Source organism: Mustela nivalis, assembly GCF_964662115.1.
Source record: "Mustela nivalis genome assembly, chromosome: X".
Lineage (NCBI taxonomy): Eukaryota > Metazoa > Chordata > Mammalia > Carnivora > Mustelidae > Mustela > Mustela nivalis.
In genome coordinates, this window is record NC_139040.1 from 41,155,588 (window position 1) to 41,177,109 (window position 21,522).

Consider the following 21,522-nt stretch of genomic DNA (forward strand, 5'->3'; position numbering starts at 1 on the left):
ATGTGAAGATCAGATGGAAAATGAAACAACTGAGGAATTCATTCAGCAAAAAGAAATATTACCATGCCAGTAGGCTTTGGCAAATGAAGCCAACATGATTTATGTGGCAAAAATGAGGAAACATTGGGCTCCATGTTCTAAGCTGAATGTACGAAAACAAATTAGATTTTTGCACCATGCCATAAAGGGAAAAAAATCGATAGGTGTAGTGTTTGTGTTAGAAGTTTGAGTTTTGATAACAGGGCATAAGAAGATAAAGAAACGAGACTTGAAAATGGTTATCTTGTAAAAAGTAAACTGAAAATGTTTAGTAGCCTTCTATCCCCAAATATCCATGAGAGAAGTCTGTTCATTTTCCTCTTGCATTTGTCCAATGCAGGCATGTGCTCTGTGCCCTAACCTACTAATGATGCTAGTGCCCTGCCATGCCTTGCCTTTTCCAGACACTGATCCCTGTTTTTCTTTCTCCTTTCCTCATATGGAAAACCCTGCCCTATGTGACATTTTCTCATAGTCCTGCTTTTGTTTTCTCAAGTGAAGTTACAAAGGGCCTTAATGGCCAGGAATAGGTGTTCTTTACAGAGGAACTGAGTTGCCAGGAACCTTTCCTATGTGTGGTTCCCATTTCTTCAGAGAGATAGTGTCACCAACGACCAGCTGCCTCTTGAATGAGGTGAAAGTGGGTACCTGCTGACTTTTCTGTTTCCTTCTTTAAAAAAAATATATATATATATGTGTATATATTTATATATACATATATATAAATATATACATATATATTTATATATGTATATATATTATATATATATAACTTTTTATAATTATATTTATAATTATATATTATATATATATAATTTATTTATTTGAGAAAAAATGAGAGCAAGAGAAAGCATGAGTGGGGGGATTGGGGGAGGGGCAGAGAGAGGGGGAGGAGCAGACTACCCCTACCCGCTGAGCAGGGAACCCAATTCAGGACCGGTTCCCAGGACCCTGAGATCATATACTGGGCCCAAGGCAGACTCTTAACTGAATGAGCCACCCAGGCACCCCTTGCAATTCTACGTGCTAGCAATCATGCCATTAAGTTCTGGGCTGTTTCTTTTTTGTTAAGATTTCTTTTATTTGAGAGAGAGAGAGCAGGGGGAGGGGCAAAGGGTGAGGGAGAGAGAGGATCTCCAAGCAGCTTCCCCCTGAGCATGGAATCTGAGTCAGGGCTCCACCCCAGGACCCATGGTCCAGTTGGATGCATAAGTGATTGAGCCACCCAGGGACCTCGGGAGTGAGGTTCTTAAATACATGTATTAGCAAGATAGAAAACTGGAGCTCTGGGGAAGTTAATTCTCATATCCTTTTTGACACCTGGTTATGAATGCAGGAAAGAATGCTCTGATTTAAGGACATTTAGCAGAAGTTTGGAGAAGACAACTATGCTTAGAGAAAACTGGGTTCTAAATACAGGCCTCCAATTTACAAGTTTAAGCTGGATCCATCCTTACAAAGTAATTAAGTCAATACTGCCTTAATTTAACTCACCTTTAAGTTGGGAAAAATACCCTACTCAACTTTGTTGGGAGGGTAAAATGGGTTAAAGCAATTTAAAAAGTAAATAGCATTGTACATTTACAAAGGAATGTTATTAGACATTAATATTTCATTATCAAAAAATTGTTTACATTTGGCTCTTACAAAAATATTTACATTGATATTTATAGATATTTAAAATTTTGTTGGCTTAATCTCTTCTGGTTCCCCTTTGAGAGAAAGAAGGCTTAAAGTTGGGTTGGTGGAGGAGAGTTCTTAGAATTTAAGTCTCCCACACTGAAATCTGAAGCCCAGATTATATTCCAAATAGACATGCTTTTAAAATTAACCCTGTTTCTGTACCCTCCCAATGATACACATATCTGAGAGTAGATAATACTGGCATTTGTAACTTGAGTAAGTCTCCTGCCCTTTACACTTATGTACCATCACTGATTTAGACAAATGTAAGAATTTTCTTAACCCATTTTATTGGTAGTCTTTCTATTTTCTTCCTTGACAAAGTTGTAGTTTTCTTCTCTCAACATATATCTAACCAAGGGAAAAATGGGAATTTGCCATCTTTATGGTTTATATTAAATTTTACTTTCTCCATTTTCTCCCTGCTTTGGGTAAATCGCAATACACTCAATTCTTTTAGTTTCATGGAACCTGCTATGGAAGAACCCCCTTTAGTGCCAGGAGCTGCTTAAGCACCACAGATTAAGTTTGATTTAAAGCTTCATCTCTAGGGCAGTCACAGCCTCTGCCAGGCATGAGGCCGAAAGTTGATCCTGTCCTTCCAGACCAAGACTTTCCCTTTTCATTTCTAATGCAGTTTCCAAAAACAGCTCTTCACAGGCTGCAGAAAGAATCTGAAGGGAGGAATTGAAAAACGATCCGTCGTCCATCTATTAATATATATGAGGTATCTTATCAGCTCTTGAATATGTAGAAGTGACTTGCTTTTTGGGAGTTAGAGTCAGCTGATGTTTATATCTACAAATCACTCAGTAGAGCAATCATAATTTCTTAGCAAATATTGATATATAACAATCTACCAATGATTCTTTGTCAGTTCCTGATGAAGTGCTTTGCTCTGGCCTAGACATGTGGTGTAAGATAAATATAAACATTAGAAGACCAGGTCCCTGGGGTACCTGGGTGGCTCAGTCAGTTAAGTGCCTGGCTTTTTATTTCAGCTCAGGTCTTAATCTCAGCGTCATAAGATTGAGCCCTGCATTGGGCTCCATGATGGGTGCAGAGCTTGCTTAAGATCCACTCTCTTTATTCCAAGGATTAGCACTGAAGGCAAGTTATATGCAATAGCAAACACCAGAAAAAAAAAGAAAATAATAAATTCAGGTGATGGAAATCACCATCTTCAAAAGTTTTATTTAGTCAAGACCTAGTCTTAAAAACTAATTTAGTCAAGACCTATTCTTAAAAACTAGTACTAAAAAAGCTTGCAAGTTGTCACTCTCATCCTTACAATAAGAAAAACAGTTGAAGAAAATTAAAAATAACAATTCTTAAATCCATCAAAGAGTGGACATCACAGGGCAAACTCCTGCCCGCAAAGTTTGAGACAGGCCAATACTGAGAATCACATTATATTGGGAGCAGAAACCAAGGAGCAGGAGCCAGTACAGATAGAAACAAACTATAACTAATAAGTCAGTGTAAGGCCAGTACACACTAACCTGAGAGTTTAAAAACTCCATTAGATACAATCTTTGGGGGTACTCCACATTTTCAGGAGGTTTGATTCTAGGAGCCCTACCAGGGTCTTAGGGTGAAGATCACAGAAAAGCTTCCCTATGCTCTGTCAGGGGAATTTTAAAAAGCAACTATCTTGAAATAATCCCAAAGCACTCCCTTCTTCTTTAGTAAAGACCTGCACTGAAAGGAAACTCTTTTATCAGAGCCTAAACTACTTGGATTTTACCAAACCCAACCTTCCTGAGGGAAAGGAAATACAATACCCAACTCCAGCCCCCTCAAACTTTCCTGTATCACTTAAAAAGAGAAAGAAGGCTGAGAAGCAGTTGTGAAGGTCATAGTTCAGAGGCACAGGCTCACTAAAAGACTGAGACTTTATCATAGGATTACAGAATGCTTACCACCACATCAATCAGGCTCCTGTATGATAACAAGGGCTTTCAGTTGAAAGAACTGCAAAGCTCAGACCCTATTTAAGAAGCAGTCTTGGGCACCTGGGTGGTTCAGTTGGTTGAGCAACTGCCTTTGGCTCAGGTCATGATCCTGGAGTCCCAGGATCTAGTCCCACATTGAGCTCCCTGCTCGGCAGGGAGTCTGCTTCTCCTCCTGACCTCCCTACTCTCATGCTCTCTCTCTCTCAAATAAATAAATAAAATCTTTAAAAAAAAAAGAAGCAGTCTCTAGGAAAACACAAAGAAAACAGTGGAGACATAAATGAGTACATTATAGGATGTTTTAGCCTCTTACACCTACAACTATAGCAAACACTAAACCCAGCCTAATAACATAAACATAAAATCTCACACTAAAAACATTTACCTCAGTTCCTCTTACCTGATACATAATATGTGGTTTTCAAAAACAACAAAAAGCTACCAAAAAAAAAAGTTGAAAAGTGAAAAAAAGAAAAAAGCCTAACACTGCCCCCCCACCAAAAAAACCCAAAGAAACAAAAACCCAAAGAACACAGTCTGAAGGGACAGAGCACACATCAGAACCATATTCAGATATGGCAGATATTTTGGAATGATCAAACTGGGAATGCAAAATAACTATGTTTAATAAGTTAAGGAATCCAATGGGAAAAATGAACAATATATATCAGTAGATGGGTAATATAAACAGAGAGATGGAAACTCTAAGAAAGAATCAAAAGAAAATGCTAGAAATAAAAGCACAGTAACAGTAATAGAAATAGAGATGCTTTTCATGGGGTCATCAGTAGACTGGACAGAGGTATAAAAAAGTTGGTGATCTTGAAGATATATTGATAGAAATCTCTTAAACTAAAATGTAAAGAGGAAAAGTTCTGAAAAATGGAATAAAATATGAAATTCCCAAAGAATAATTACAAAAAGAGCAAGATACATGTAATTCAAATACCAAAATGAGAAGAAAGGAATAATTAGAAATATATAAAGTATTAGAGTTGAGAATTTTCCAAAGTTAATGAAAGACTCCAAACCACAGATTATAGGAAGCTCAGAGAATACTAAAAATGAATACTAAAAATGGACACCTTGATATATCATATTCTTACTGCAAGGAATCAAAACAAAGAGAAAATTTTGAAATGATCCAGAGGAAATAAAAGTACCTATACAAGAACAAGAATAAGATAGATATCAGATTTATCTTTAGAAACCATGCAAGCAAGTAGAGTGAAATATTAAAAGTGTTGAAAAAAAAAAAAACACCGACCTAAAATTCTGTATCTATCTAAATTATTCATCAAATGTGAAGAAGAAATAGAGTTTCTCAGACAAATAAAAACTGAGAGAACTTTTGCCAGTAAACCTGTCTTGCAAGCAGTGTTAAAAGTTCTTCAGAAAGGGGTGCCTGGGTGGCTCAGTGGGCTAAAGCCTCTGCCTTTGGCTCAGGTCATGATCTCAGGGTCCTGGGATCAAGCCCTGAATCAGGCTCTCTGCTCAGCAGGGAGCCTGCTTCCTCCTCTCTGCCTACCTGTGATCTCTCTCTGTGTCAAATAAAAGTTCTTCAGAAAAACTGAAAATGATATAGGTCAGAAATTTGGATCTATATAATGAAAGAAGTATTAAAGAAGAAATAAATGAAGATAAAGTATTTTATTTCTTCTATTCATGATTTATCTAACATGTCACAGTTTGCTTAGAACAATAATAACTGTTATAGGAAAAACAAGTTCTAAGGATCTATTATATAGCATGGTGGGGACTATACTTAATAATATGGTATTGCATATGTGAAAGTAGCTGAGAGTAGATCTTAGACTTTCTTACCACATTAAAAAAAAGAGTTAATTATGTTAACTGTGTGAGCTGATGGATGTGTTAATTTTCTTGATCTGGTAATCATTCTACAAGATATATGTATATCATATCATCACTTGTACACTTTAAACAACACAATTATATTTGTGAATAATTTTTAACAAAGTTAAAATGTGAAAAACAATACAATTGATATAATTGGTGATCATAGTTTATGGATAAGTGAAATTAATGACAGTTACAAGGTACTTGCACTACATGTGAATAAGTATAGTATTATTTATAAGTGAATTTAGATTAGTTGTATATTGCAAACTGTAGGCCTACCACTAAAATTTTTTAAGAGTACAGCTGATATGCTAAGAGAGAAGAGAAAATAAAAGCCCATAAAATGCTCAATTAAAACCAGAGCAGCCACAAAAAGAAAATTAAGAAAATAATGCCATCCATTGGCAACAAAAATAATAAAGTACTTAGGAATAAACTTAACCAAAGAGGTGAATGAATGTGTATAGTGAAAATTATAAAATGTTGATGAAAGAAATTAAAGAAAGCACAGATAAATGGAAAGACATCCTGTGTTCATATACTGGAAGAATTAATATTGCTAAAATGTATAAACAATCCAGAGTGATCTATAGATTCAGTTGTAACCCTTATCAAAATCCTAATGGCATTCTTTTATAGAAATAGTAAAAGTACCTTAAGATATACAGAACCATGAAAGACCCCAAATAGCTAAAACAATCTTGAACAGTAAGAACAAAGCTGGAGGGATCACACTTCCTTATTTCAAATTATATCATAAAGCTACAGTTACCAAAACAGTATGATTTAGTATAAAAATAGATATACAGACAAAACCGTATAGAGCACCGAGAAATAAATCCACAACCTATAGTCAACAGATCTTCAGAAATCCTGTACGCAGTGGGGAAAGGATGGTCTCTTCAGTAAGTAGTATTGGAAAAACTTTATATCTACATATAGAAGAATAAAACTGGACCCTTATCTCATATTGTATACAAAAATCAATCCAAAAAGGATTAAATACAAACATAAAATCTGAAACCATAAAACTACTAGAAGAAAACATAGGGAAAATTTTCTGACATTGATTTAGGCAATGATTTTTTAAATATATGATACCAAAAGCATGGGCAAGAAAAGCAAAAGAAACAAAAAAGAATCATAAATGCACCAAACTAAAAAGCTAAAATACCATATGGTCTCACTTACATGTGGAATCTAAAAAAAGAGGAAAAACCCACAAGCTCGTAGATACAAACACCAATTTGGTGGAGAGGCACGGGATTGAAGTGTGGGCAAAATGAGTGAAGGGAATTAAAAGATACAAATTTCCAATTACAAAATACATAAATGATGGGGATGAATTGTACAGCACTACAACCATAGTTATCAGTACTGCATTATACATTTGAAAGTTGTTAGTAGCATAAATCTTAAAATTGCTCATTATAAGAAAAATCTGTAACTATGTGTGGCGACAAATGTATCTAGACTTCTTGTGGTGATCATTTTGCAATATATACAAATATAAAATCATTATGTTGTACATTTGAAACTAATTTAATGTATGTCAATCATATTTCTATCAAAAAAGAGAGTGGAAGGGGCGCCTGAGTAGCTCAGTTAGTTAAGCATCTAACTCTTGATTTCAGCTTAGGTCATGATCTTATGGTTGTGAGATCGAGCCCCATGTTGGGCTATGCACTGCGCGTGGAGCCTGCTTAAAAATCTCTATCCCTCCCTTCTTTCCTCTTCTGGCCTCCCCCCATCTGCCACTCTTTCTCTGGAAGAAAAAAGAAAAATAAAGAAAAATAAAGAGAGGAAAGGTAACTTAAGGAATAGGAGAAAATATTTGCAAACTATGTATCTGATAAGGGGTTAAAATCCAAAACATATAAGGAACTCTTAGAACTCAATATAAAAACAAAACAAAACAAATAACCTTATTAAAAGTGGGCAAAGGACCTGAATAAATATTTCTCCAAAGAAGACCTATAAACGGCCAATAGGTATATAGAAAGTTGCTCAAATTCACTATCATCAGGGAAATGCAAATCAAAATCACAATGAGATATCATCTTCCACCTATTAGAATGGCTATTATCAGAAAGACAAAAGGTAAAAATTGTTAACCAGGATATGGATAAAAGGTAAACCTGTATACTGTCTGTTGCTGTGGACAACAATCCAGATATTCCTCAAAAAATAAAAATAGAATTACCATATGACCCAGCAATTCCACTTCTGGGTATATATGCAAAGGAAAATCTCAGATATTTTCACTCTCATGTTCATTGAAGCATTATATAATAGCCAAGATATGGAAATAACCTGTGTCCATCAATGGAATAATGGTTTAAAAAATGTTGTTTACATATACAATAAAATATTATTCTGTCTTAAAAAATAAGGAAATCTTGCCATTTGCAACAACATAAGGGAGCCTGAAGAATATTTTGCAAAGTGAAATAAGTCAGAAAATGAAATATATTATAAGATATGATATCACTTATACGTGGAATCTAAAAATGCCAAACTCATAGCAATAGAATAAATGATGGTTTTCAGGAGCTGGAGGAAGAAATAGGTAAATGCTGGTAATTCAGTTATATAAGGAATCAATTCTAGAGACCTAATGTACAGCATGATGACTATAGTTAGTAATAAATGTACTGTATATTTGAGATGTGCTGGGAGAGTAAATCTCAAGTGCTTTCACCATAAACACACAAAAAATTGTAACTATTCATGGTGGTAGATAAGTTAATTAGCTTGATTATGGTTTGGCTTGATTCACAATGTATACATATACCAAAACATTATGTTGTATAAATTAAATACACACAATTTTTATATTTATACCTCAACAAAGCCAGAAATTTTTTTAAAATCTGGCATGAAATAAAGTGAAGAGATTTGATTCTTCCAAAATAAAATAAAATACATAAAATAAAATAAAGTATCTAATCCCGATTACTTTTCATCCTAAATCACCCCTTAAACCAAATTGAACCCTTTTGTGATGTCTGGGTATCTTGCACTGTCTCTGGGTTGTTATTATTATGAGTATGAGTAATCATTGCCAAGGAATGATGATTGAGAATATCAAGAATAGGAGTATGTTTTTAAAACAAATTCTTTCGTTAATGTCATTTTTAAAGTACCTGTTAAAGCCTTATTAGCGACCAGGATCAAACCCATAGTCTGACAAAATCAGATTTATTGAATGAATGCATTAAGGATGGGACACTTCAAAGTAACTGTGGGTCATTCCTCAAATGAAGGCAGGAAGAAAGCATCTTTTGTAATGTTTGGATTTCCACTGAAAGATTCCGAGTAGAGTCTAGGGAACCCCTGATAAATTCTGGATGGGTTGGGATCTTTAAGGCTGGATTGAGAGAAGATAGGATTGACTAGGTGGTGAAAACTGTCTTGAGGCAAGGATTGCTTAGCAATAGGGTATTCGCTGTAATATATGAAAATAGCAAAGTAGGTCTGAGACATCACCAGTAAGAAAGCAGTAGTCACTCAAAGGAGGTGGGAGTTATTATGGCATTTACAGTTTCTGCATGACCTTGGGAGAAACAGTGTTTCTGTTAACTTTGCAGCTGGCTTTATCAGTCTGCTCTTGATTGATAGCAGGGCTGCTTATTCTCAGTCCAGACTGATTTTCACTCTTTGAGTCCCAGGCAGGTTTTGACTCTACATCCTAAATGTGGAGTACAACAAGCCATTCTGGGCAACTGAGGATCACTAATAGTTATGTTTTGATGAATTTAGTCTAGTTTCACTGGAACTGTGAGCAAAATGCCCCAGGACAGCTCTTGCCAGTCTCTAAACCCATTTTTTTAATTCTATAAAATAAACTGATACTATTTATCTCAGATGGCTATCATGAAAATCCCAATGTAATTAAGGATGCCAAAATGCTTTTGCACTTTAGTGTGGAGTTAAAAAGCATGAAGATGATTTATTATTATTATCATTATTATTTGATAATTATAGATACTTGTCCAAAGTAGTTTATTTTATATTTGATATTGGACGTCTGGAGTCTGCGCAGTAAAAAAAAGAGACACAAGTATGTGTTAGGTAGGCTTTAAATATAAGCATAGGTCAAGGCTAAGATTCACTATGGAACTAGAATGTGAAGGGTAGAGTCATCACTCCTCCAAAATTCATCCTTCAGATAACTGGCAATTAAGACTTAGGTAAAACTAAGTCTTATAAAGCTTACTTTTCCACTGAAGCCCACTCATGACTTACAAAATCTACATTCACATATAGGTCATAAGATATGAAACTTATTTAAATCAAAGGCAAATTGATGGATCAGTGTTCCTTCTTCCAATGAGATGAGCTGAGAATGGAGGAAAGAAGAGATGATGTGTGTGTTTTTGTGTGTGTGTGTGTGTGTGTGTGTGTGTCTCTGTGTATTAGCTCAATCTGAGGATGGCCAGAGTAGATGGGGTGTTTCAAGGCACTGAAAAATTATGGTGGAAAGTTGCCAAAACAGAGAATATCATTTGCCTTGGGCTGCCTAGGACTTCAGTAGTTTATACTTGGGGGACAAACTACATACTCACAGCTCTGTATTTTTTAATTGATTAGTTATTGAAAGGTTACTTGGAGTCTTTAATATAGGCTCACTTTATTTCAAGAATAAAATCTTTTCATACCTGTACCACATTCCCTTCTTTGTTAAGAGCATTTTACTTATTCAAGGAAAGCATGTTAAGGTAAAGAGATGGAAACAGAAGGCTAGAAAGTGGTGGAAGTAAGACTGAAACCAAAGTACATACACAACTTGTATGGACAATCCCTTCAGGAATTGAAAGTAAATAAAATGATTTGCATTTTATGAAGCTTGTTTGCAAAACCTCAAGATAAATTGAATATGTTTTTCAGCTCAAGAATTATCAACATTTGGTAAACATTTTGTGGTATTGCCTAAGGGGGGAAAAACATCAGATGTTAATAGAAAGATTTTAAAGTGACATTTATAATAAAAAATTACTCTCCAGTCAGGCAAAGCAATTGCGTTGAAATTCATGCAGTGTCCTTTTACGATCAGATGCAATTAATAATCTTTCAGGCAAGCTTAGAAACTATTTTTATTGTTGCTGTTTAATGGGATGAGTTCAATTTCTCTGACATTTTTTATTAGCAATGTGGAATACATACCTCACTAGCAAATTATTATTAGTTTTTTAATTCTCAAGACTCTGGTAATATTAATTAAAAGGAAGTTCTGTAAAGACATGGAACTGGATTGCCCTTTTGAGAATCCTCACACCCAATGACTACTACTCCATTTCATGAACTCTCTTAGGCCACTTTGCAAACTTTTCCCATTAACCTTTAACAGAGGGATAGAAATTAGGATGTCCTTCCCGAATGATGATTTCCAGTGGGTCTCTTCCCAATGATTATTTGACTTCTCTGAATAGACATGGTAGAGCCTATAGAGAGCAGCTTGTTGTATTGACTTTTAACTGGTAGGGAAAAGAAAAAAAAACCTAAACTTGCACAATTGCAGCTTATGCAACTACACATACCAATTTCCTTTAATATGCCTACACATGACATCTTCTGGGATCATTGGAAAATCTGGGATGCAGTTGTATGGGATAGGGTGGCAGTTGTGAATGAATACTACATTTGGATTCAGATTTCCTTCAGGTTCAGTCTCTTGGTAACATCAGAGAACTGGGTGGGGGTGGGGGGAGGGGCTATGCTGATATCTGCTAAAGGGCGATAAAGGAGAATTGGTATGCTCAGAGTGGAGTCTGAGTGCTTTGACAATAGGTTGCAAGTCAGGAGATGGAAGAAGCCACTGTGGTCAAAGTACTGGGGGTGGGGGGGAGTAACCCAGAGAGCAAACAAATGATAATTCCAAAACCCTCCTCAGGATTTGATCAAATATGCTACTCAAGCAAGCTGCAAGGGGACTGCTTTGTACAGAAATTGCATTTACTGTAGTCTGAGCGGCATAATTTCATTAAGCCTTTGGTAAATCTCCAAGCTTTTTCCCTGAGTAGGTTCTCCCCTCCCCCGAAGTTCTCTATTCTTCAGGGGCAATAGTAAGAGGAAAAAAAGTTGCAACATGTATTTCTAAGATCAAGCCACTGCCCAGGAAACTGAGAACATAAGCAGTGTGGCCCATCCTCCTGCCAGATACAGTGCATCTGTGGCAGGTTCTCCACAAGTCACCTGCTTGGGAGCAATTTATTTACATCTCCACTTCTTAGATCTATGCAGCGGTGCACTTCCTGACATGCATGCACAACATAAGATCCACTATTCAATTAAAATATCATGCAAATGCAATACCCTGAGGGAGAGCCATGCACCCAGAAGGAAATTTTCTTTCCAGAAATGCTTTCCAGAGGAATCCTCAACTTAACATCTTCAGCATTCTACCATAAGAACTGTTCTCTTTAGGGAAAATGTGTGGGCTATGAAAGAATGCAGATCTTCTCTTGGTTGAACTAGTGATATGATTAGCATTTTTTAAAATTAAACTACCAGATTTGTTCCAATCTGCCATGCTGTGTAAAAATCCTATATATTTTCTTTTGAAAACATTGGCTTTGAAGGTTAGAAGACAGAATCTAGTAAGTAACTACTATGTTAGCTTAAATGGCTATATCCTGAAGGAATTCCTGCACCCACACAATCTCTCAAATAGATCAAGATCATATAATTAATATTACAAAATGGCTGACTATGTGTTTATCTTGGCTAGGAATCCCTGCCTCTTTGTTTACACTTCTCTGAGGATATCTCTAGTTAACTAGAAGGGTTTTTATAAAATTTTCTAAACAAGTTCCATGTTACTTTCCTCCACTGCAAATATAGGTATGTATCTTTTTCTGTGGGGAGGGTTGGGGAGAGTGGAGAAAGAGGATGTAACAAAATCAAATCAACAATGACATTTTGCAAGTCCTGAAATGTTGACTTTCTATGGTACTAAATGTTGGTTCATTTGTACCTAATAAAGTAGTTTAGACTACTGAACAGTTTCATATATGTATGGTTTGGCTCTCACCATTCTAACCATTTGCTGCTAGAGACTGGCTGTAGTGCCTGGCTTTTCTTTTATAAAATGGTATAACCACTTTGGAATATAGTTTGGCAGATTCTTAAAAAGTTAAATAATCCTAGAGGGGAAAAAAACAGTAGGAAAAAGTTAATGAAATTTGAATAAAATATGGACTTCAGTAAATGATAACATATCAATTTTGGTTCACTAATTGTAATAAATGTACCATAGTAACTTAAGGTATTAATAAGAGTGAAATAGGTCAAGCAGAGAAAGTCACTTATCATATGGTTTCACTTACTTTTGGAGCATAAGGAATAACACAGAGGACATTAGTAGAAGGAAAGCAAAAGTGAATGGGGGAAATCAGAGGGGGAGACCAACCATGAGAGACTGTGGACTCTGAGAAACAAACTGGGGGTTTTAGAGAGGAGGGGCATGGGGGGATAGGTGAGCCTGGTGGTGGGTATGAAGGAGGGCACTTATTGCATGGAACACTGAGTGTGGTGCATAAACAATGAATCTGGGAAAACTGAAGAAAAATAACAGGGAAAACTAAGTATGGGGTATGTAGGAACTCTCTATACTATCTGCTGTGGATTCAATAATTGTAGCTCTTCCCCAAACAAATATTCATATATTGAAATTTTAACTTTCAGTGTGATGGCATTGAAAGGTGGGGCTTTTGGGGAGGTGATTAGTTCATGAGAGAGGAGCCCTAATGAATGGGATTAGAGCCCTTACAAAAGAAACTCTGGAGAGTTTTCTCACCTTTTCCATCATGTGAGGACATGTGAAGGTATAGCAAGAAGATGACCATCTATGAATGAGGAAGTAGGCCCGCATCAAGCACTAAATCAGCTGGCACCTTGGTCTTGGAATTTCCAGTCTCAAGGACCATAAGAAATAAATATTTGTTGTTTAAGCCACTTAGTCTGTGGAATTTTTGCTATAACAGCCCAAGCAAACCAAGACCTTATCTTCACAATTTTTCTGTAAATCTAAGTTATTCTAAAAATTATTTTTAAAAAAGAGCTAAACAATGAACTAATAAAGTTAAATCTACACTTACTATAATTCAGTCACTCCAAGTCTTGGTATTTACTCAAGAAGGAAATATATGGGCATGCAAAGGTGCATAATTGAATGTTCATAGCAGCTTTATCTGGAATAGCGCCTAAACTGCAAACAACCCAAATAGCCTTCGACAAGTGACCAGACTGTTTATATCCATATAATGGAATACTACTCAGCAATAAAAAGAATGAGCTATTGTTACATTTAACAAGATGGATGAATCTCAAAATAATTGTGTTAACTGAAATAATTCAGACTATAAAAAGCACATACTGCATTATTATATTTATATACAATTCTAGGGAATGCAACATTTATAGAGACAGATCAGTGTTGTGGAAGTAGGGCAGGAGGGAGGGATTACAAAAGAGAAACTTGTGGGCAACTTCTATGTTCATTATTTTGATTATAGTGATAGTTTCATAGGTGTATACACATATCAAACCTTACAGACTGTATGCTTTAAATTTTGTGCTGTTTACTGTATGACAATTATATCCCCATTAAATCTGTTTATTTAGAATAGTCCAGTCATACACAAAAGAGATAATTATCTTGGGTTCATGTGACTACTACCCTTTATCATTAAACATAGTTCTGAGCTTTTTGGTAGTAGAAATTTTGCTGTGTACCTACCACTTGTCCTTTGGGGATCAGTTTCTTTTTTGAAAAAATGAAGAGTAATCCATAAAGTCTTTTATAGGAAAATACATTGAGAATAATCCTAAATATGTATCTTCTAAAATAATTTAAAAGAAACTCAGTTGCATAATTTCATAAATCTTAAAACTTGAATTATATTTGCTAATAAACTGTTAGAAATTAGGACACATAAACTTTAAATGTGACTACATCAAAAACTAATGATGTACCATATGGTGACCAATGTAACATAATAAAAAAATTTAAAAATTAAAAAAAAACTTTAAATGGGAATTAAGAGCCAAGAATTATTTATAAATAGTATATTGTTTATTTTTCTGAACATCTGTTGTGAGCCAGGCAATTGACTGGAAGTTTTTTTGAATGGTTTAAGATATAATTTACATACCATGTAATTCATCCACTTAAAATGTCCAATTCACTTTACAATTTTTAGTGTATTCTCAGATATGTGCAACAATGGCCTCAGTCAGTTTTGTAACATTTTTATCACTTCAAAATGAAGATTCAGACTATTTAATGGATACAGGATTTTGGGGTGATGAAAATTTTCTGGAATTACAGAGGTTGTGGTTGCACAACATTGTGAATGAACTAAATGTCACTAAATTTTACACTTAAAAACAGTGCATTTATGTTATATTATTTCCACCTCACCCCCCACAAAAATCACCCGTAAACTTTAAGTATTTACCCATATTTCTCCATCCCTACAGCCCTAAGCAACCACTAATCTACATTCTGGCTTTATAGATTTGCCTATTCTAGACATTTCATATAAATGAAAGCATATAATATGTAGGGTATTTTTCCCCTACCGGCTTCATTCACTGAGTATGTTTTCAAGGTTCATCCATGTTGTAGTGTATATCAGTACTTTATTCACTCTTTTTTATGACTGAATATTTCATTGTATGAATATACCACATTTTATTTATCCATTCATCAGTTGATAGACATTTAGGTTATTTCTACATTTTGTCTATTATGAATAATGCTGCAATGAACACTTGTGTACAAGTTTTTGTGTGCATGTATGTTTTGATTTTTCTTGGTTATATACCTAGGAGAATTGCTGATAACTATACACTTAATGATTTGAGGAACTGTCAGACTCTTATCCAAAGTGGCTCCACCATTTTACGCTCCTACCAGCAGCGTTTGAGTATTTCAATTTCTCCACATTCAAGCCTACACTAGTTATAATCTTTCTGATTATAACCAGCCTAGTGAGTATAAAGAGTTATCATAGAGTTATGATTTGCATTTCCCCAATGACAAATGACTAATTCAAGTACCTTTCATGTACTTTTTCCTAGAAATGAGCTCATATAGTCAATATTTTGCATAGGCTCTCAGACAGTTCATGGATCCTCAAAATTATGATCTTCTGAGTTGGAGTTACTGGGTGGACACATGAAGAGAAACTGTCACAGTAGTTAGAATAAATTATATTTAATCATAGAAAATAATATAAAGTAAACTTGTTTCTTTTGCACTGCTATGTATTTAATAAAAAAAGTGAAAGAGTACATTATAGCATTAGTTGCACTGAAATATTGGATTGGATTTCACTACAAGATTCTTAATGGGGGGTGGAGGTAGAAGGGTCCTAACTCTTACTGGAATGAAAAATGTACACTATATATCACCACATCTGAAATCAAAGGGCAACCCCATAGTCTGAGTGAGGAAAATAATAGTAGGAATTTCGTACTCACAGTCTAAGGTAGGAAAAATGACCTATTCTTTATTTGTAAAATTACATTGTATTAAGTAGGATGAGAAAACCAATAGAATAGATGTCTATGTACCAGGGAGGTATCTGTAACAAGAGAGTGAAAAGATGTTGGGTGATGCTAATTTGAAAGTCACTTTCAGGATGAACACTGGGAAAAATAAACACGATTCAGCAAGAGTCAGCAGTTATTTTGGCAAGTAGTAGCTTACTACTGTCGCTATAGTTTACACCTATGACATATGGAAGCTGTCTGTTCTAGGGAGTAAATAAGCATTTGCCCAGTGGTCTGAGGAGTCCCCTAAAAAGTACAGATATTTGTTCTGGCTGGATGGAGTAACAGTGGCCTAAGCTTTGGAAACTCAAAGGAATTTGCTTAAGCAGGTTTGAGGGGGTCATTACAATCCATGGTATAGTTTTAGAACCTCAGAATACTTCCTTATAAGGAGCTTACACATTTGCATTTCTTAGGGAAGTCAGCCTCACTATTTCCACCAGATCAGTTTTTAGAAAATGGGATGATTTGGAGTTGCAATTAAAATCCCAGGCAGAAGCTCTTCTAGGATGTTGCATTTCTTAACTCCAAAGAGAGCAAAAAAAAAAAAAAACCAATTCAAGTTCTGTACCTTATTTCACCTTCTCTAATGTGACCTGCTAGTTCTTCAATAAACTTCTCCCCTTTCATCCAGTAGATCATTGGTCCGGACTCTCCACTGAATCCAAAGAATGCTTTGCAAGGGATGTTCAGAGGTTTACCTGAGGATGACAGAGAAAAGGAACTGAATAAATGGCTCCTGGTTATCACTGGGAGACAGAAAAAGACTATTTAACATCCAAATGAAAGCTCAGAAGTGACTAATTTTCAACTCTTCTTCCAATCGTCTTATCACTGAATATAAGAAAAAAAAAATTAGTCACAAGAGCTTCTGGGAAATTTAAGAATTAAGATGTTATTAAAATGAAAAATTAAAGAAAAATAAGCAGTTTTAAGAACTGCTTATTTTTACTACCTCCCTTCTAGGAACTAACAGGAAGAAATCAAATGGAAAGAATTCTCCTTTCTTTTTCTTTTCTTTTTTTAAGATTTTACTTATTTATTTGACCTAGAGAGGCACAGCAAGAGAGGGAACACAAGCAGGGGGAGTGGGAGAGGGAGAAGCAGGCTTCCCATTGAGCAAGGAGCCCAATGTGGAACTCGATTCCAGGACCCTGGGATCATGACCTGAGCCGAAGGGAGCTGCTTAACGACTGAGCCACCAAAGCGCCCCTTTATTTTTCTTTTTTGAGACTATAAATTACTGATTACTTGGACTTTCCTTTGAAGTTAACGTTAATCAAAGCAATGTTAATTTTTCTTGGTGAGAAAATAATAGACTATCCACTATTATTAAGATTGTATTGGGAAAATTTGTTTATTCGGATTGTCATTCTAAGAAAAATTGAATAATGCAAATCAAAGAAATACTTTTTAACTAAAAATATTTATAGGGTGTCTGGGTGGCTCAGTCAGTTGAGCGTCTGCCTTCAGGTCAATTCATGATACCAGAATCCTGGAATGGAGTCCCATGTGGGGCTCCTTGCTCAGCAGGGAGCCTACTTCTCCCTCTGCCTTTGGGTCCCTCTGCTTGTGCTCTGTCTCTCTTTCTCTGACAAATAAATAAAATTTTTAAAAAATATTTGTAAAAAGTTACATGCAGGGAAAACAGTCTAAACATGCCTTTTATATTCTTGGAGTTATTTATAGTATTTAAACAATTCTAGGCAATACGGCAGCATTTTTTATTATTCATCTTTGTGATTATAGCTAAAAACTTTGTTTTAATTAAAAATTTTATCATCAAATATATGACATTATTTTTTGCGGACATTGATTTTATTTTCTTCTTGCAAAGTAGATTAATAAGAAAAGAATAGTGTAAAGAACACAGTCTAGACAATTCTGACAAAGGAATTCTCAATTCATAAGTCATAATGTAGCCTATCTTTTTCTCTATAATGTGCATTTTTTGCCCTCATTGAAGCACCAGATAAAGAAATTTAAATCATATTTTTCCTTGTAAAGTACATGATTTGTTCCCATAATCACTCTGAGCTGTAGAAAAATTTTCCGTTCTATTCTTAAGTTGATCTAAAACTTCTATTGCCTAAGAACAATTACTTTCTGGGACCACTTTCTATTTAATTACCATAACTAGCTAATGGCTTTCTTTGAGGACCATTTCATGAAGAAGCAATTTTAATGGGAGTTAGGTTCTACATTAAGACAAAGTAGAAATTCAAAGAACCTCACAACAAGCTGGATGATAGGGTGGGCTTAACCATAATAAGTGAATTGTATATTGATCTTTCTATAGTGAAAATTTATATCTCAGCAAAATGAAATGCTGTGGACCTTTAGGGTCATTCAGTTATTTCAAAACCTTTGGTGTCAGTAGTCTGTCATATATATCTAACACAAATCTGACACATCTAACACAAATCTGAAACAAGGTTATTCATTGTTGCTATGAACATATGCTCTGTGATATAAGCTTATTTAAATGAAATGCAATAAAATGAAAGGTAGTCTACTGGGAATGTGCACAGGAGATTTGGATCCTGGTTTTGGTTCTATCATGAAAAGCAGATTATCTGGCACCAGGCAGATTACCTAATGTTTTATAAACTAAATTTTATACATGTAATTAGGATGGTAATATTTGGGAAGCTCAAACAGTGTTTACAAAAGTATTTGGTGAATTCAAAAGTCCTATCCAAAACACACACACACACACACACACACACACACACACACACTCACACCCCCCACACACACACCGCCACCACCAACAACCACCACAAAAAAAGCAACAACAACAAAACAAACCCACAAAAATCCCATCCAAATTTAGCATGGTGGTGTTTTCCTTATGAAGCTTGGTCTTCAAGAAGCTAAATGTGAAGCATAGTCTGATGTGGATGATGGGATAGATAAGTATTAATTTTGGCTCTGCCAATTTCATGTCCTTTTTACCTTTATGCACTTCTATGTGGTAACAGCCTACTCTTATCCATGCTATAGAAATATCTCCTGGATTCTAAAGTAGGTGTGATTTATCCAAGCAGATGCTTTGTTCTCTAAACTTGAAAATAGGGTCTTTTCTGTGTCTTACTGCTCATTTCCATGAAATTGAAGGTATTACTGGACATCAAATCATATGGCAGAAAATCCAGAGACTGTGACAAAAAAACTATAAATAATCCCATTTGCTAAAACTACCAGTATATACATTTAAACACATAAATTCTGGTTGTTATTCTTTTAGGCTATGTTGAAAAATATATCAAATAAAAAACCTTGTAGCAATTCCTAGCATGTGGGTGCTAAGGTCTGGTTTGATTTTAATGAAGAAAGACAATGATAGTAATGTTCAAAAAGGGACTTCCTTAAGGTGGTCTATCAAAAATGACAGACTCTGGGGGAGGAGTCAAGATGGCAGAGAAGTAGCAGGCTGAGATGACATCATGCAGCAGGAGATCAGCTAGATAGTTTATCAAACCATTCTGAACACCTACAAATCCAACTGGAGATGGAAGAGAAGAAGAGCAGCAATTCTAGAAACAGAAAATCTACCACTTTCTGAAAGGTAGGACCAGCAGAGGAGTGACTCCAAAGAGACAGGAAGATAGACCACGGGGGGTGGGGCTGGTTTCTGGCAAGTGGTGGAGCAGCAGAGCACAAAATCAGAACTTTTAAAAGTCTGCTCCACTGAGGGACATCTCTCCAGAGGCTAAGCTGGGGTGACACCCACGTGGGGACAGTGTGGTCTCAGGTCCTGTGGGGTCACAGAAGGATTGGGGGTGTCTAAGTGTCGCAGGGCTTGCAGGTATTAGAGGGGGAAGCCAGCTACAGAGATGGAGCCGAGGAGTGAGCTCTCAATGGGATCCCTTAAATTATGATCCGTGGCACAGACAACTGCACTTTGAGAAGGGACCCCACAAGATCAGGGGAGATGCCCCTGGAAGAGTGCAGGGATCTGCTGTGTTTGGAGACTCCAGGTGGGGCTGTGTGCCAAAGACAGAGATGTTTGGTCACAGGCTGGGTGAGCTCAGAGTATAGCTGGGGACCAGGGAGACGGGAGTGATTGAGCGTTTTTCTCTGAGGCTGCACTGAGGAGTGGGGCCCCGAGTTCTTGGCTCCTCCTGGCCAGAGATTTGGAGGCCGCCATTTTCATTCCCGTCCTCTGGAACTCTACAGAGAGCATTCAGGGAACAAAAGCTCCTGAAAGTGAACCTGAGCGGATTCTTAGCCCACCCCTGGTAAGGGTGGTGCAATTCCACCTTGGGCAAAGACACTTGAGAATCACTACAACAGGCCCTTTACCCAGAAGATCAGCAAGAAATCCAGCCAAGACCAAGTTCACGTACCAAGGAGAACAGCAGAATTCCAGTGGAGGAGAAAGCAAAGCATGGAATTCATGGCTTTCTCCCCATGATTCTTTAGACTTGCAAAGTTAGTTTTTTTTATTTTATATTTTTCTTATGCTATTTTTTTTTAACTTTTACTCTTCCCTCTTTTAACATTTTTAATGTAGAAGACCAACTGACAGAGAATAAAGAAGCTGAGAAAAAGAGAGACAAACAACTACTGGTCCATGAGGGGAGAATACAAGAGGTAAGTGATACCATGAGATGAAACAACATTAAATAATTGGGATTCCAGAAGAAGAAGAAAGAGAGAGGGGAGGTATATTGGAGAGAATTATTGTAGAGAATTTCTCTAATATGGCAAAGGGAACAAGCATCAAAATATAGGAGGCACAGAGAACCCCCCTCAAAATCAATAAGAATAGTCCACAACCCATCATCTAATAGTAAAACCTACAAGTCTTAGTGACAAAGAGAAAACCCTGAAAGCAGCCTGGGACAAAGAGTCTGTACATACAATGGTAAAAATATTAGATTGGCAGCAGACTTATACACAGAGACCTGGAAGGCCTGAAAGAACTGGCATTATGTATTCAGAGCACTAAATGGGAAAAACATGCAGCCAAGAATACTATATCCAGCTAGGCTATCATTGAAAATAGAAGGAGAGATAAAAACTTCCAGGACAAACAAAAACTGGAAAAATTTGTAAACACCAAACAAGCTCTATAGGAAATATTGAAAGTGGTTCTCTAAGCAAAGAGAGAGCCTAAAAGTAGTAGATCAGAAAGGAACAGAGACAATATACAGTAATAATCAACTTAGAGGCAATGCAATGGCACTAAATTCATATCTCTCAATAGTTACCCTGAATGTAATGGGCTCACTGCCCCAATTAAAAGACACAGGGTATCAGAATGGATAAACAAACAAACAAACAAACAAAAAACCCCATCAATATGCTGTCTACAAGAAACTCATTTTAGACCCAAAGACACCTCCATATTTAAAGTGAAGGGGTGGAAAACAATGTACCATGTTAATGGACATCAGAAGAAAGCTGGGGTGGG

The 21,522-nt window shown here is 36.1% G+C and overlaps 1 protein-coding gene across 3 annotated transcripts in view; it reads right to left on the bottom strand.

Annotated features, from left to right (window-relative positions):
* The window catches only part of IL1RAPL2 (interleukin 1 receptor accessory protein like 2), a 1,449,628-nt gene that overhangs the window by 29,345 nt on the left and 1,398,761 nt on the right, over positions 1 to 21,522 (bottom strand). For all 3 annotated transcript variants that reach the window (XM_082717421.1, XM_082717422.1, XM_082717423.1), the window contains one exon: positions 16,672 to 16,801. In XM_082717421.1, the coding sequence (XP_082573547.1) occupies positions 16,672 to 16,801 (130 nt within the window). The remainder of the gene's footprint in view (positions 1 to 16,671; positions 16,802 to 21,522) is intronic.